The sequence below is a fragment of the Colias philodice genome, chromosome 19, assembly GCF_061535455.1.
Source record: "Colias philodice isolate Cphi_HAF_F1 chromosome 19, ilColPhil1 Martin Lab GWU primary, whole genome shotgun sequence".
Lineage (NCBI taxonomy): Eukaryota > Metazoa > Arthropoda > Insecta > Lepidoptera > Pieridae > Colias > Colias philodice.
This window is the reverse complement of record NC_143104.1, coordinates 10,125,858-10,144,419: the sequence shown is the minus strand read 5'-3', so window position 1 is coordinate 10,144,419 and position 18,562 is coordinate 10,125,858. Positions and strand designations below refer to the sequence as shown.

General features: G+C 31.7%; 2 protein-coding genes across 2 annotated transcripts; one reads left to right on the top strand and one right to left on the bottom strand.

Annotated features, from left to right (window-relative positions):
* Positions 1-3,473: 3,473 nt before the first annotated feature.
* Positions 3,474-8,220, bottom strand: LOC149480158 (arrestin domain-containing protein 1-like). Its single transcript, XM_089707260.1, has 6 exons — positions 7,968-8,220; positions 7,742-7,891; positions 6,979-7,184; positions 6,291-6,476; positions 5,622-5,810; positions 3,474-4,987 (listed from the first exon to the last, which is right to left on the bottom strand). Exons 1-6 carry the CDS (start codon positions 8,089-8,091, stop codon positions 4,583-4,585), a joined length of 1,260 nt encoding a protein of 419 aa, XP_089563386.1. The 5' UTR covers positions 8,092-8,220; the 3' UTR covers positions 3,474-4,582.
* A 312-nt stretch (positions 8,221-8,532) lies between these two features.
* On the top strand, positions 8,533-13,299 carry RIOK2 (RIO kinase 2). The gene is made up of 8 exons (XM_089707357.1): positions 8,533-8,694; positions 8,770-8,911; positions 9,338-9,506; positions 10,097-10,306; positions 10,745-10,936; positions 11,347-11,518; positions 12,390-12,506; positions 12,817-13,299. Exons 1-8 carry the CDS (start codon positions 8,629-8,631, stop codon positions 13,279-13,281), a joined length of 1,533 nt encoding a protein of 510 aa, XP_089563483.1. The 5' UTR covers positions 8,533-8,628; the 3' UTR covers positions 13,282-13,299.
* Positions 13,300-18,562: the final 5,263 nt, after the last annotated feature.

The following is an 18,562-nucleotide window of genomic DNA, read 5'->3' as shown; positions in this document are numbered from 1 at the left end:
AAAGTTACTGTATCCTATTTTTATTATTATATAAATTTATATATAAACATCACGGACACATAGTGTCAATAAAAAAAATATGTCTTAAACGTCCAATAATGTGTAATAGTATTTTTATTATAACAGTTTTTTTTCAATATCGTATTTTTTTATATTTAAGTAATTGTAATGTGATAACGTAAAGCTGAGAGCTTCTTTTTCTTGTTATTTTTTTGTTTTCAGTTTACATAATTTGATATTCATAAATTTCATGTAGATCTTTGTATTTTAAGTTTAAATTTATTTACTTCAAATATGAAAACTATTCTTTTTTCGGTCAATAATTATTACTTACAACAATTTTTAACGTACAATATATTTCAAATTTGTTATATTTTCATAAGATTTTACAAAATTTCGTTCGAATTTATTTGTAATATGTAGAATTTTAAATTGAATAAATCTCTGATACTTGTTAAATATATATACCGGCCGAATTGATAACCTCCCTTTTTTTGAAGTCGGTTAAAAAAATATTATTTAGAGTTTACCATAAAACTATATGAAATAAATCTATGTGATAAATGTGTGCCTGTGTAAATGACGAAATGTTTTTCAGTGCCTCTAATAAATTGAACTAGTCGCTTTGATGTAAAAAAGAGCATGTGTGCCAAGCATGCGTGTCAGAAGTGAAACTTCTTTTTCAAAGATACCAAAATCGTTGCCTTACTCCATGGCGTGTCATGGCGTGTCCATGACGCGACCTCGAAAATTACTCTCAGCGCGCCTAAAGAAGTTTCACTTCAAAAAATACTGAAATGGTACATACTTTATTATTGCTAAAAGTTAAAACATAAAATATTTTTTCACATTGTTACAGGGTGTCCCACTATCGGTAAGTATACCAAGCGCGAAGGGACTTGTAGTTTAGTTATACACTGATCACGTAAAAAATACTTAAATAACAAAATGACGCCAAAATTTTTTTGCTAAATTTTTCCTTAAAATTCATGTTTTCTTCTCTAGCTCCGCGCAGCCGGCATATAACGCTTCGCTAATGTGAGCATTTTGTCTATGAAAACAATAAACCGATAGCTCACGTGCGGGTGCCAAAGTTGGGGGGGTTGCTTGTTAGGGGTGTACACAAATAGTTTTAAGAATAATTCATCTATTTGAAAAAAAATGCATCTGGAATTTTATAAGTATTTTTTACGTACTCAGCGTATGCAAACCTATAACCTCCATTGAGCTTAGAATACCGACAATGGTACACTGAGTAAGCTTCGAATACATAAACTAGCATTTAAGAATCCTTTCACAAGTTTATCTCGATTATCGTATATATAAAAATGAATCGCAAAATGTGTTGGTAAGCGCATAACTCGAGAACGGCTGAACCGATTTCGATAATTCTTTTTTTATTATATTCCTTGAAGTACGAGGATGGTTCTTATGTAGAGAAAACGTAAACATGTACCACGGGCGAAGCCGGGGCGGACCGCTAGTAAATTTATAAATATGCAGGTATATATGACTTTATATGAATTTGAAAATACATAATGTTATTACAGGGTGATGATAATGATTATTACATAAAAAATGACCCGTAACTGCCATAATACTTATACAATTCTTATTTTTTATATACATAAGTCTGTTTGTTAATTGTAAGTTTATATTATTGTTAGTTTTGATAAGAATATTTACTCGTTTAGAATTAAGATGGAGCACAAATGCTTTTAGATAAGATTTACGATGCAAGTAGTTTGATATAATTTGAGCAGCTTTTGTACTATTTTTTATGATAAAATTTATAAAATGTAGGTATTATTATAAAAAAAGATTTTATATTAAATTTTAATCTTCTACATTGGTGAACACATGTTTACATTCACAAAGTCCCGAGTCTTATACGCTGTGCCTAGTAAAAAAAAGTAAGTACAGTTCGATTAAAACTTAATGGCGGTTCGGAAGTTAGCTGCGAATGCACAAGCGCGCAGGTATCCGAACTTTAACGTCCCGGTTATATCTAAAATTGTTTTCTGCGCATCAGATCGTTCGATGTTCCGAGCTAAGTTTGAATCGTACTGTTATACAGAATCACCACTTTGCCTTAAAAAAATCGATCGTTGGTACTTGGTTTTATACACTACATTAAATTAAACTATGCAAATAGTTAATAGACTGAACCATATTTTCTATAGTAACTATACAAGGCGATTTTTTATGCATTTAAATAAAAAGCTATGTAACACCATGTAACACTGATGAAATGTTTCATGTGCTTAATTTAAGATTTATTGTCTTTATAAGAATATATTATGTAATCAAACCAATTTAATAAATGTTTTAATATTGATACTAGAGTTTTATTTATTTCCTCGTATAATGTATAATTATTAATAATTTACATTTTACCTGCCAATAATTTACATTTAACTGGACATCTGGCAAAATCAATCCATTGGAATCGAGAAGACTAGAAGCATTGTTTTTATTTAATTTTAATGTATCAAACAAAAATTCATGTTATACCGTATAATTTGAATTTTTGTTTGATACATTAAAATTTATACGAAAAAATATCGATCTAAATTACATTTATTGTAAGTAACTCGATAAAAGCTGTACGGATTACAATGACTTATTTGGTTCTCTTTGGATAAGCGATTACCGTAAAAAGTCATAAACTGTAGACTTGAGAAGACTCCAAAAATAACAGTTGCCGGGCCGAACAGCTATTATAACTGTGATTATAACTATATTATACAAAGACAAAAAATGGGTAAAAGAAAACAACGATGTAAGAATAAAATATGTATTATTATCATTAACATCTTAAACAATATATTTCAAACATTAAAATATTCAACAACACATTGTCAAAATTATCTATACATATAATAAAATCGTAGGAAAGTCAAAACTGTACATTGAATATTTTTTTAAAAGAATACTTGATCCATATAAAATAAACAATCACAAATGCTGATTTTACATTAAGTATTATTTTTTGAGTTTTGCTTAGAGCTTTAATAAAATATAAATATACAGCACCAATTTATCATGTATGTGTTTAATTTATATATTCGGGTAATTTTCTGTAACTTAGTTGAAAAATGCATAATATTATATTATTATAAATAAAATAGTTTCAGAATCAATTTGCATGATCCAAAATACTGCAATGTTTTATTGTTTAAAAAATGAAGAGCTTGAGATTATTAACCAGTAAGTATACTACTAATCTAATACATATTATAAAGGCGAAAGTTTGTAAGGATGTATGGATGTATGGATGTATGGATGTATGGATGTTTGTTACTCTTTCACGTAAAAACTACTGAACCGATTACAATGAAATTTAGCACACATATAGAGGGTAACTTGGATTAACACATAGGATAGTTATTATCCCGGAAATCCCACGGGAACGGGAACTATGCGGGATTTCCTTTGCAAACGCGGGCGAAGCCGCGGGCGGAAATCTAGTATGTATTATAAATGCGAAAGTTTGTGAGGATGTGTATGTGTGTGTTTGTTACTCTTTCACGCAAATACTACTAAACCGATTACAATGAAATTTAGCACACATATAGAGGGTAACTTGGATTAACACATAGGATAGGGTTTATCCCGGAAATCCGACGGGAAAGGGAACTATGCGGGTTTTTCTTTGAAAACGCGGGCGGAAAGCTAATAATTACATAAATTCATATGAGATTATCTAATGATTTAACAAATATCTTTTAAAACATAAAAAAATAAAATAAGTTCAAAACTTGTAACAGTTTTTAAAACAGACTTAATGAGTAATGACTAACTGAAACTTTGAAAAAATAATAGTAAATGGCACTTAAAAAAAATAAACCTATGTTATAACAGTTATATGTAGGTAGGTATATTTAATCACTTCGTGACTATACAACCCCGTATATTCTAAAAAAAAATATTAATACACATACAGTAATTAATGTATTTTTTAAAGATTCCAAAAATTGAAAAAAATTAAAAATTTTAAACTTCCATTTCTTAATTGTAAAATGTACTTGTTTATTAGAGCTAGCGCGCACGAGCAACTTTGTCACCGCAACTTTTTTGTCTCCGCAACTATTTTGTCTCTCCCACCTATGGGCTAGTATGAAAGTGCGCGCACGTAGCGACGCAACTCCCCATACAAATTGATGGGAGAGACAAAATAGTTGCGGAGACAAAGTTGCTCGTGCGCGCTAGCTCTTACTATTTTTGTAATCAATTTCTAAGCATGTATACATAGTGCGATTTCTTATATAGGTAGGCATTTTGTCTAATATTTAAATCTAAAAAACGTTAAACGTCAATTATATAATATGTCTTTAGAAAGTTATAAAAAATCTTCACAAGCTAATAATTTGAGTATACTCTTTATAAAAATAAGCGATCTCTATAAAATATACACGCATTCATTCAGTATTAAAATACAAATTTTCAAAAAATTTGCATCTTAATATTAAGGCACTAAATAAGAGCCAAAGCATTACAATACATTTGTACGTAAAATATACTATTATAAAATTAAAAAAAAAAAATGTAAAATATACAAAAATATAAAAATCTCTTAAGCTTACATTGGTGGGGCAGATGGTTTAGGATATTCGTTAGAATATCTATTTTGATTATCATTCATTGGATAAGTAGTTGCATTTGCGTCTGGCAACCCCGGTACTTTAAAACCGATGACATAATTAGGCTGATTATTTAGGTTAGCAACATTAGGAACAGGTACAGGGCACACTGTATTTTGTGGATATGCATTTTGTTGATTTAGACTGGCAACATTTTGTAAAGGATATGAGTTATTTGGAATTGTTTGTGTATTTTGTATTATTGGAACGGGAGCTTCCGGGAGTAAAAAGGACATAGGATGTGTGTATGTTCCTTCGACCGTTTCTTGTAAAGGCACTAAACCGATGCAGAACTCGCATTCATCTTCAACATCGTCGATGCAGCCAGACATTTTTAGTTTTACCTGAAAATGAACAATTTTAAATAATATGTACCATATATTATTAATAGAGTTGTTATCGAGGTTTTTTTGCCTATTTATATACAATATTTGCAAGTGTTTATTCATCATGAATATTTAAGCAATAACGAATTTTTTTCCTACGCCGTTAAATATTCATACTTATGCGTCTTAATTTATTCTTAAACGTCATTGTTTTGAAAATTATTTTTTGCACATATACAGTGTGGCTTGAAGTACAAAATATTGTACTGTTTGTGTAAAGAATAAAACCTTGTATTTCATGGTTAACATTTTTTGAGCAATAGTCTATAAATATTGCTACATTTTTTATTTATTTGTCGCTTCTCAGATGAGAATTTTTCAACATGCATTTTCAGCTTTGTAATATATTTACAACTCTAGATAATTAAAATTTATTTCATCTTTATTGCAAAAAAATTGAGCACAAAATATGATCACCAGCCCCCCTAGTCAAGTGGCTTTCTGTTAGCGTAGCGTTCAATAGAATAGACTACGAATGTATGAGATTGACGTAAGCTGTAGATACATACTCATACATTCGTAGTCTATTCTATTGAACGCTACGCTAACTGAAAGCCACTTGACTAGGGGGCAGTTCAGCTATAATACTAACCTTCAAAAAATACGCGACATCAATAATCCGACAGTTTTCTAGATTATACGCAATAATATTGGGCACTCGCATCTGGCAAGTAAAGCTACGTTTCGTATGAGCCAGGATGGGGCCTTGTGCCATGGTGTATAGAATTTCTTCTGGCGGTATATATGTGGATATTGGCTGTTGAGAGTGGTATCTTTCCTTCTGCAATTTGAAAATCTTGTTTAAATATACATCATTTTTTATTAACTTTAGGGTCGATTTTTCAATGCTTGGATAAAACTTATCCATCAAATAAAGTATTACACGATAATATTAAAATGTCACGTAAACTGTCAAATACGAGCAATTAGAATACGTTTTTAAAATGGTAGTTTTATACATTATTCGACGAATAAGTGTTAACCAAGGATTGAAAAATCAGCCCATAATAGATTACAAATACATAATATAAAACAAAGCCGCTTTCCAGCATCTGTGTGTCGGAATGCTTAGATTTTTAAAACAACCCCAGGGATTAAAAATAATGTCTTAAAATAAATAATGCGTTTTTTTTAATAGATAGAGTAATCCTCGAGGAAGGTTTTAGTATATAATTTATTAGGTTTGAGACAATGTAAATGCCATTTCTACTTTTCCTTGTATAAAAAAACCTGCTCCATCTTGTTCAAACTAAATCCTTACCTTTATTATTTGAAACAAAATCTTGGTAACTTCAGAACCAGTGTCATTCTGCGAATCTATTTGGATATTCATTATCTGTCCAGGACAATAACCAGACACCGGCGCTTGAAATTTAATATTTATTAATTCATCTTCACAAAAACAATTACAACTTGATACTTCCTCAAACTCCATTGCTATTGGGGTCTGAAATACACGATTAAAAGAAATAAAATACACAATTAAAGCATATACTATGTATATATTTGTTCAACGCATTTGGCTTGAATTAGTGTGTGTTCATCTTTATGGAGAAAATTGACAAAAATTATTGACGTTCCACATTCAGTCAGTTATTATTATTATGTTTTTAATAAAGAGGTAGATTTCATATTTAGATGATATAATAATTATATACAATTTTAAAAACCAAATATTACAATGACAATATGATTAATTGAGTGTAATCAACACCAATTAAGAACTGGAAATAATGGTTACATAATATGGCCACATTGCTTGATTAAGGTCTAATTAACGTATATTCTATACACAGTAAAAACATCACAACAATTAGAACAAGCTTGGAATTATATGCTCATATGCCTATTTTTGCCTTATGTATTTTTTTATTTTATAAAATAAGCAAGCCTGACTTACTTAATGCTATATACATACTAGTGACTAAATTAAGTGAAGAAAAATATACCTTAATACAATCCACAGTATTTAAGTCCAAGGGAGCAATCACATCAAAGTCAGCGACAAGTTCGTCCCTTGTAGTGTCTGGATAGTCAAGATATGCCCTTACAGAGTATCTAACCTGGCCTTTAGCCCCTTGAAAGGATGACGGCACATTGCTTGGTATTAGATAGGAGAAGTTTATAGACTGAGGGCCAGGTGGTAGAGTGGTTACTGAAATGTTACAAATTAAAGTCATCTTATCTTAATACTATTATAAAGGCGAAAGTTTGTAAGTATAGATGTATGGATGTATGGATGTTTGTTACTCTTTCACGTAAAAACTACTGAACCGATTACAATGAAATTTAGCACACATATAGAGGGTAACTTGGATTAACACATAGGATAGGTTTTATCCCGGAAATCCCACGGGAACGGGAACTATACGGGTTTTCCTTTGAAAACGCGGCGAAGCCGCGGGCGGAAATCTAGTAAAGGTATATATAAACATACCTAGCCATTTTTGTATAAATTTGAAACTAGTCTCTAAAATTTAACAATTATTACCTATTTGCAATTTTTTCTACTGCAAGCAGTAATAGGTAAATATAAAGGTGATGGTCAAATTACATGGAAGAATATAAGTATTTATATTTTTATTGCTAGTGGTCAATAAATTAGCAGATATTATGTACGAGATAGATAAAGAAGTCTATAGTAAGTGATATTTAATAGATGATAGTAGTTATTTTACAATATTTCTTTTATTTATGGATATGAATACAAACCAGATCCACCACATAGACATTGTTCAAAGTTGAAGTACAGTTCTTGGCCACCATATTCTATCTCTCTAGTCCTTTCAACACCAGAATATTTTTCAGTTTGATATTCTGACCATTTCACGATAGCTTGGCCAATGAATGCAACTTTGATGGCTGTAACAAATAAATGTTAAAATTAAATATTTTTGTGATATATAACATAATAATGTGAAAGTAAATCAAAAGGTACCTGTAAATGTTAACATTTCATCCAATTCGAATTGAATTTTGCCCGTGAGCACCTGCCCTGCATAATAAATAGATCGCGGCTCGTCTAAACTTATAGTTCCAGTTTTAAAACCTTTTAATGCCATTATTATTATATTTTACAGTGAAGAAGTAACAGAGAACATAAAAATAGCTAAATATATAAGTGAAACTAAACATAAATCAAAATATTAAAAACTTCCAGACGTCCAAATCCATCCAAATCCAATTCGATTTTAAAAGTCAAAAGTCAAAACATGTCAAGGTCAACTGTCATTTGTCAAACTCAAGGAACGCTATGTTGCTAGTTTAAAATTAATCGTCTTTTTTAAGTAACAAATTTTGAAAAATTGAGCTACATGCAAACGTAAAATAAACATGGATATTCAGGAATCAGGGTTCATATAACAAAGGATGTGTGAGTAAGAAATAAAAAAATAAGCTCTCAGTTTTTTAAAACTTGACACTGGCAAATAGATCAGTCGAATTGCCAACGAAGAAATAAAGTCAGCTGTCACAACTCCCAAGTCACACTTGACATTTGACAATGACACAAAAATCAAAATATTACGATTTGGCGATGTGAATTGTGACCACGTTTTATTTGTTTATTTTCTAGAAGTGAGCCTATTTAAGTATTCAAAATGGGTAAACTCGACGTTACTATTCTGCGTTACTTGACGGGAGAAGATTTTCGTGTTTTAACAGCTGTAAGTGACTAACACAATCCTCTAACTTTACCGTAAGGTTAGGAAGCATTGCCTGTTTATTTCTTTTGTTTTAAGGTCGAAATGGGTATGAAAAATCACGAATTAGTTCCCGGTTCTTTAGTAGCGTCGATCGCTAACTTACGACATGGTGGAGTTCACAAATTGATGAAGGATTTATGTAAACACAGATTGTTGACATATGAAAGAGGAAAACATTGTAAGTTCTTCTAAATCAGATATCAGTAGCTTTGTATGATATAATTATGCATTGCATGTTGTACGGGCCTATCCGGTATTTGTATATAATTAATTAGTATTAAATAAATGAATTATTGAAATATAAAAAACTTGTATTAAACGGAAACTTGTAATAAAATGGATGAGTCACGAGAGGTACTCTTAATGCCCGTGGACGATGAACTGATTTGAATATAATATAAAGTTTAAAATATTGGAAACAATTTGAGTTACGCAATATGCAAGCAAAGCGCCTTATTGCACTTTGGACGTGCTTGCTCGTACACATGTTGAAAGTAAACTAAAGTATATGAATAAATAAACTAATAAATAAATTGGAATCCATATTAAACTGCATTCTCTTGTAACTATTATACCATTTTATTTCTTTATATTTACATTACAGATGATGGTTTTCGGCTCACAAACGCAGGCTATGACTACCTTGCTCTCAAAGCCCTCACAAACAGGAAAGTCATTGCATCTTTTGGAAATCAGATTGGCGTCGGCAAAGAGTCTAATATTTACACAGTTGCAGATGAAGACAAAACTCCATTGTGTTTAAAATTGCACAGGTATTAAGTAGTAAAAAATACATTTTTGAAAAGGGACATGTAGGTATACTAAAAGCTTGAATTTGATATTTTTGGTTTTAAAGCATTCAAATGTTTTATAAATATAAATTTATAAAGAATAGAAAAAATTTGATCACAAGGCGGGACTCAAACCCACACCCTTTCACGCCAATCCGTATCCTTATAAATTTATTTACTGTATGCTTTTTCAATACATGCATATTTCATTGATACATATCTCTTATTTTAAAAGGATCAAGTTACAAGGCTCAATCTCATTATATTTAAAACTAGCTGCTCCCGCGGTTTCACCCCCGTGGCTCCACTCCTGTTGGTCGTAGCGTGATGATATATAGCCTATAACCTTCCTCGATAAATGAGCTTTCTAACACCGAAAGAATTTTTTAAATCGGACCAGTAGTTCCCGAGATTACCGCGTTCAAACAAACAAACTCTTCAGCTTTATAATATTAGTATAGATTCAAACACAATATGATGATATCCTTTATATGATTTTTTTCATGTTTTACGCTAAGCAACACATTTTGCGATACATTTTAATCACTATAGTTTTAAAAATTAATTTACAGACTAGGCCGCACATGCTTCCGAAACATAAAGGACAAGCGCGACTACCACGCGCACAGGAACCGCGCGTCCTGGCTTTACCTCTCTCGTATATCTGCTACCAAAGAGTTTGCTTACATGAAGGCACTGCATGATAGAGGCTTTCCAGTGCCCAAGCCGATTGACTTCAATAGACATTGCGTTGTTATGGAGCTAGTGCAGGGTGGACCGTTGTAAGTGATTAGTTTTTTATGGGATTAAGTTCTAGTTATAAGAAAGAAATTTAATTTCTTGAACGATAATATGTTATGTTTTATATTTATTTTCCACCTTGATTTTGTTAAAGGTTTGTCCTGTTAAATTGATTGTATACATTTTTTAATAGTATTCTTATTAATTTGCTTTTATAATAGACACTAAAAAAAACACAAACTTGTTTAATCCATCAGTCCCCGGAATCACAGACACAATAGATAATCTATTGTGTCGCGCCCCGATCGGGGCGCTCGGTGGTCAATGGGTTAAACAACAGATTTATTAAAAAAATTCATACAAATTGCAGGGACAATAGTTTTTAACTTTCTAACCTACATTGGTAAAATCGACAGATGTTAATTCATATCATATTTTTCATTTTCTATTCCAATCTTTTCATTCATACAAAATTCTAGGACCCACGTCACATCAGTATCTGACGTAGAGTGGCTTTACGATGAGCTGATGGGTCTCATAGTGCGACTTGGTAACTGTGGTGTTATTCACGGAGACTTCAACGAGTTCAACATCATGATCGATGATGAGGGGCATCCCGTGATCATTGACTTTCCGCAGATGGTGTCCACGGAGCATCCTAATGCTGAGCTGTGAGTGTGCATTAAGTGTGTTGGTTTGTCTTTTAGGTATTGGAATAATAAAGATTATTTTAATGGGGATGATTGGTAGATTGGGAAGGACTGAGTAGTAATAATAATATTATTTATGGAAATAGAAGTACGACTATACATATAAAATAACTTATTTACCAAAAAATAATGTTATTCAAGGAAAAAGAAGTATGTACATAAATAAAAAACTCTTCAAAATTATATTTCCCATACATTTTTAATCAAAATATTTTTCAAATCAAGGCCAAGCGCTAAGTAAAATAATTCCACTTTAATTCATATAACATGTCAATTTTATTTATGTAGATAGTAGAGGATATAGATTTTTTTTCAATTCATCAAATTATTAAAATATAAAGAGTATTAAATATAAATTTCCTTTATGCCAGTTACTTCGACCGCGACGTGCGTTGTGTCCGCGAGTTCTTCAAGAAGCGTTTCGCTTACGAAAGCGAGGATTACCCGAAATTTTCAGAACTCGAGAGAGACGATCGGCTTGATACTGAAGTGGCTTGCTCTGGGTATAAACGGAATAAAGTTCTGGAGGATGAGCTTTTGGAGGTAAGATTTATTTATTAAAGTGAAACTTTTATTACATCGCTCGTCTCAAACTTTTTGGTCTGTGTAGCGCATGTCGCGTGTATCGCGGCTGCCGAGTTGGTATACCTACTCGGCAGCCGACCGACACGCGACATGCGCTACACAAAGCAATGTTCGGAACCGTTCGAACAGTTTCACTTTTACCGTGGTTTCATAAAACCACACAACATTTTTTATTTATAACACTTTATTGCACAAACTGAATTATGACAAAAAAATAACAATAATACATAGTTTGTACAAGAGGCGGCCTTATTGCTAAGCAGAAATCTCTACCAGGCAACCTGATGGGAAAGCAAATGTATGAAGTTAATGGGATTTAGTTCTGTCTTAAAAAAAAATTATAAAAAAAAATATATTTTTCTATTCTTTAAATACATATATTTATAAAATATATGTGTGTGTAGTATGTTCTAAATAAACATTAACAATCTTTAACGTACAACAAAGAACTAGACACACAATCACACTCCAAAATTGTCTAAAGAGAAACTCTGCCTACGCGTATTACGGCAGAGTTTATTAATGAGCAATATAAAAGAATTTTCAACTTTAATGTTATGAAATAAGGTGCTAATTTGAATGAATGTTTTATACTACGCCGCTCGAACATATGTATTTTAACGACCATATTTTAATAGGCGATTGTGTCTAGTTGTTTGTAATGTCAATGTAAACAACCTTAAATTATTTCGATTTAAAAAATAATCTAAATATTCAAATGTCTGAGATTTTAAAAAGTATTTTTTTTCTAAATTCGGCAGTAATATTTTTAAATGTTGTACTCAATAATACCATTAATATTGGTTTTTATAAAAATTCGCTATTACAGGAAATGGGCATCGGTCTCCAAGTGAGCGGTGATGAAGGCAGTGATGATGAAGGTGAACAGAGTGAAGAGATCACCACTAAAGTGTCTGAAGATGAAATCGATACGCTAAGACGTCAGGTATATAAATTGTATTATGTATTTGGTTAAATGTCGATTTTTTGTGTCCTTATATGGCTGGGGAGTGAATATAATGTTGTCTTATGATTTTTTCTTTGTGTTTCATATTTGATTGTGTGAACTTTCCTAAGAGTAACTTAAAGTGGAATTTTATTTATCACAATACATTTCGACTAAAATTGTTATTAAAATAACTAAGTTATAAGAAAGCTTCACTTTTGTTTTTGTTTTTACATACAAGATAAATAATCACGTTTTAACCCCGACCTCCCCTTTATCACAATTCAATTGAATTGTTTATCTCTTGCAGGTCGAAGCGTCCATACAACACGATGAAACTATACACACCCTAGCTGCTAAAACTAATAAACTAAATCTAGACGAAGAAATACCTAAACTAGTGCCTATCGAAAATGTAAATAACGAAGAAGAAACTACAGAAGGTACAGAAAAAATTGAAAAAGAAACAGAAGATAAAACGGAAGAAATAGAAGATTCTGGAAGCGATTTAGATAAAAACTCGCAGAAATACAGATTAGCGATGATAGAAAAAGCATTGTCGGACGTAAGGTCTATGAGATCGTATACTTCTGCGAGTACTATAGCACCAGATGTTGTGAAGCAGCAGGTAAAGAAGAATCTAGAACAAAGACAGAAGAAAATGGAGAGGAAGAAGGCGATTGCGAAGGGAGAAGCCAGTGCAGTTACAAGACATAGAAGAGATAATAGAGAGACAATAAGAGAAAGCCACGGGTTGTGGGGATGGGATGAATAAATAAAGATTTATATAGAATTTGCGTTTTATTCAATATTTCCTATAACTATAAACAGACTCATGAAAGGTCGTCAAAAATGTCCAATCGGTGTTGTATCAAATAGTCATTGAAATTAGAACCTTGTTCCGTGGCAATAATGTTCAAAGTCCATTGTATAGCTCATAAGAAAACTCTGCTTACTAGGTAGAGTTTTGCCTACCGGTATGTAGTAAACAGAGTTTTTACGGGTCCAGTAATTTTATATTAATTATTATCTGTGTGATTATTATCATATTAGTATAATTTCCTATAATTTCAAATAACAAGCAAGGTAAACCCTATTTGCATATTTATAACATGACCAGAGACATAAATTAACATATTTTTTCAAACAATTACATCGATTTTACATTCTAAATAGACGCACACCGAATCAGTAAGTATGTAAGTATGCATTCTTTCTGTTTTGAGTTCAGTGAATTACGATAATGTAGAAAAAAAAAGATTTTTCTGTATTTCAACAATACAAAACTAAATTTTTAAGTAAAGTTAGTTGGTTAGTAAAAAAATGTTGCTATTATTTTTAATTTTATGTAAGTAGGTTTATGTAGGTAAGTATTTTTCACAATGCGACATAAAATATATTTTTTGCAATTTTTCTGTTACTTTTTTTCTAAAACTTCTAATAAGTTCAAAAAGCTGTCTCTAAATTGTATTATGTACACATAAATCTCTTCTAATTATACCTAAGCGTATTTGTATGTAAAATCTTGTTTATTATACAGTAGGTATACACTAATGTAACCTTGCGTGTTTTTAGATAAATAACAGCCCGTCAATATAATATTATTAGCTCCATTTTAAATGTTATACTTATCTCAAATGTTAAATACCTTGTTATCCCATTATTAAATGGCGTTATAAAAATGTATTGTGTAACAGCATGATAATTTATACTCAAGTGCCTAAGTACTTATATTTCAGAACCATAAAATGCAATTATAGCGTCATGAATTTAAAGGAATAAAATATGATTTGATATGTGTACAATGTATATATGTACAATTTCTCTAATAAGGTAAAGAGAACATAACATGTTTACCTAAATAAATTAAAAATAACTTTTGCATGTTTACGAAAGCATGATCGATTCTTGCTCAGTAACCTACAACAAATAAGATAAATAATTATAATTATTATAATTTATCTTATTTGTAAATAAGTATAAATAAGTATGTTTGTAAATAAGTATATTTGTAAATAAGTATAAATTATAATTATTATAATTTATCTTATTTGTTGCAACTGAGCAAGAATCGATCATGCTTTCGTAAACATACAAAACTTAGGTATTTTTTATTTAAATACATAGCATCACCATAGCATGTTATTTTCTCTTTACTTAGGCCTTATTAGAGAATTATTAACGTTTAGTCCTAAACGTTTAGTTATGTATCTAAAGTCGAAATTGTTTTCGTTACCAAGAGCAGTCATTGACGTGGTAGGTCGTGCCCGTGCCCGTGGGCGGGTCTCCTTGGACGTACGATGACGTACAATCCACTTGTTTTGCACTTATTTTACGACCAAGCGTCGAATGTGACGAAAAATAGTTATAGGTACATACTCATTACTCATGAAGTCATGAACCTATTTTAAATTTACGTGGCCGGTGGCGCGCCGACGTTGGTCATTTAAATGTTTTAAAGCTAAGTTTAAAAGTATCATCCCATTGGTACCTATGGTACCTATTTTGTTGTTAAATACAATTTAATGTTCCGATATATTTTTATCAAATTAGTCATGAGCAATGATTATTGAGCAGGAAAGAAAAAATTCTTAAGTAAGTATAGTTATAAATTAACTTGAATTTAGAAAAAATCTTATATTTTTAGGATGGCGAACCTTAAAAAGAAAAAACGAAATTATTAAGGATATTTCGATCGCACTTTTTACAGGCCTATGAATAAGGAACATTAATGACGAAGAAATAGCTCTCGAACTATTAAGGTATATCGATACACTATAAGTACCTATATCAAAATTTCTATATCAATGACCTAATGACAAAAAAATTTGATAATAATTAAATTAATTGGCGTAAGTACCATTAAGTACTGATGAATTGCATTTTTTATATCAATAGATCCAAAATGACGCATTTACCTATAAGATAAAATTATTCCTTGAGAACGTTGCCTATATCTATTTTTAGGGTTCCGTAAACAAACCCATACAATATACATACGTGTCTGTCGTGATATTGTGCTACTAGGTAATACATATATCATTTTTTAACCGACTTCAAAAAAAGGAGGAGGGTATCAATTCAGCCGGTATATTTTTTTGTATGTATGTACACCGATTACTCCGAGGTTTCTGAACCGATTTACGTGATAATTTTTTGTTTGATGCGGAATGGTGTCGAATTGGTCCCATAAAAATTTTATTCGGAAAGGCCAGCTAGTTTATATTTTATGAGCATTTTTGTCTGATCTCGATGACTTACCTACCTAATTGAAATCTAGCAAGTAACTTTGATTCACTAACCGGTAACCGATTCAGATGAAATTTTGTAAACGTATATGTAAATTGGATAGCGATGAAACATTATCATGACATAGAGCTGATTTGATGATGGAATCGGAAGGTGGCCATAGGAACTCAGTAATATATGTATAGACTCAACTTTATCGACTTTGGGCTCGTTTGATTCGTGTTGAAAAATACACTAAAAATACACTTCAAACCTATATGTAGTACCTACCTAATTAGGTAGGTACCTAATTAGGTAGGTTTGAAGTCGGTGCCAAGCACCAAGCACTTAGTATTAACACACTTTCTACTCATGTGGTATTAAGCCCGTGCACCGATATCAAACCTTTTTAGTAAATAGCACAACTAAATAATATCAAATATGTAGTAAGTAATTAATAATATCAAATCTTTTTTTTTATTTTTTACTTTTCCGTTTTTGAAGTCTGTTGTTTTTAACGTAAGTACATAGTTATTACTTATTTTTATTTCACGTGCCTACGGAACCCCTTATGGACGAGTTCGACTCGAACTTGGCTGCTTTTTTACTTCTGACTGTGTATTTGCATTGCACAATAATTAAAAACAATTATCTGATGATAATTTTTTTTTCGATTTCTGTAAACATTATATTATACCCTCACTATAGTCACAATTCTATGGTCAAGCCTTGGTCAAGCCCTTGGTCAAGCCCTTTGTTCCAATGTTCCAATCATAGTCCCGTTACCATGACAACGACTGCATTGGCTAACAGCTGCCCTATTGAGCCAAAAATGCACAGATGTGATTCTGAATGAATAGAATTCTACGATTGTAACTACTTAAGGGTGCTATAACAGATTTTTAACAAAAACCGCTATTTTACGGTACAATTTTAACTCAAAGCACTTACACGTGAGAACAAAGTAATATCTTAATTTAAAGATAATATATTCAGTTCTACGATCATCTTATAAAAATTGTACGACGTCATACAAAATTTTCACTGAAATACGATTTTCCCAGCACAATGATCGCATAAAATGCAAAAAAATGGGGTCTAAACCGGTACACTTTTAAGAAAATTAAAAGCCTAATCTATCTTCTTACCTATAAATTATTGAGGGATATATAGTCCTTTATAGATTGTGATAATTTTTTTGTATCTAAATCAAAATTTTATTTCAATTATAAGCTAAATTAAAAATACTTGTCGATTTCTTCATACATTTTGCTCTCGCGGGTCGTCAGACCGCGCTCAGAAGCGCTCTTGGAAGGACGGGTGTATCGCTCCTCGTCCCAAAAATAAAAACGAATTAGAAAAAGATTATTGTGCGTATACTGTCGTTTTCGTGATTTGAAATATTTGATACTTTATAAGAGTAAACTGTATAAGTTTCATATTCCAATTATTTGTAATTTAAAATTATGTTTTAAAAATTATGTTGACTGAGATCCTCTTTTTTTATGGGTTGTTGAACGGATTGGTGGGGTAAAGCAATTTGACAAAACTTAAATCCAAAATGGCGCCGACGAAAATTTGCCATCTTTTTGTCATGGGTGTCATTTTCATGGTTTTTGGGGTAGCTATTAACCAATATGAGGTCAAAAATAAAATCCAAGATGGCGCCGACGAAAATTTTACATCTTTCCGTGATGGGTGTCATTTTCATGGTTTTTGGGGTGGATATTAACCAATATGAGGTCAAAACTAAAAATCCAAGATGGCGCCGACGAAAATTTTACATATTTCCGTGATGGGTGTCATTTTCATGGTTTTTGGGGTAGCTATTAACTAATATGAGGTCAAAACTAAAATCCAAGATGGCGCCGACGAAAATTTTACATCTTTTCGTCATGGGTGTCATTTTCATGGTTTTTGGGGTAGCTATTAACCAATATGAGGTCAAAAATAAAATCCAAGATGGCGCCGACGAAAATTTTACATCTTTTCGTCATGGGTGTCATTTTCATGGTTTTTGGGGTAGCTATTAACTAATATGATGTCAAAACTAAAATCCAAGATGGTGCCAACGAAAATTTTACATCTTTTCGTCATGGGTGTCATTTTCATGGTTTTTGGGGTAGCTATTAACCAATATGAGGTCAAAAATAAAATCCAAGATGGCGCCGACGAAAATTTTACATCTTTCCGTGATGGGTGTCATTTTCATGGTTTTTGGGGTGGATATTAACCAATATGAGGTCAAAACTAAAAATCCAAGATGGCGCCGACGAAAATTTTACATCTTTTCGTCATGGGTATCATTTTCATGGTTTTTGGGGAAGCTATTATCTAATATGAGGTCAAAACTAAAATCCAAGATGGCGCCGACGAAAATTTTACATCTTTTCGTCATGGGTGTCATTTTCATGGTTTTTGGGGTAGCTATTAACCAATATGAGGTCAAAAATGTAATCCAAGATGGCGCCGACGAAAATTTTACACCTTTCCGTGATGGGTGTCATTTTCATGGTTTTTGGGGTGGATATTACGCAATATGAGGTCAGAACTAAAATCCAAGATGGCGCCGGTGAAAATTTGACATCTTTTCGTCATGGGTGTCATTTATTAGTTTTTTGAGACAGCTACTAACAAATACCCAATGTTACCATCGATAATTTGATATATTTTTTTTACAACCGTTTACATATTTTTCGAGCAGAATTTGGAACTGTATACAGCTAATAGCCTTTTGAAGTGAAACTTCTTTAGACGCGTTGAGAGTAAAATTTCAAGGTCGCGTCATTATAATACCGTCACGTTATGGAGTAAGGCGGCGATTTTGG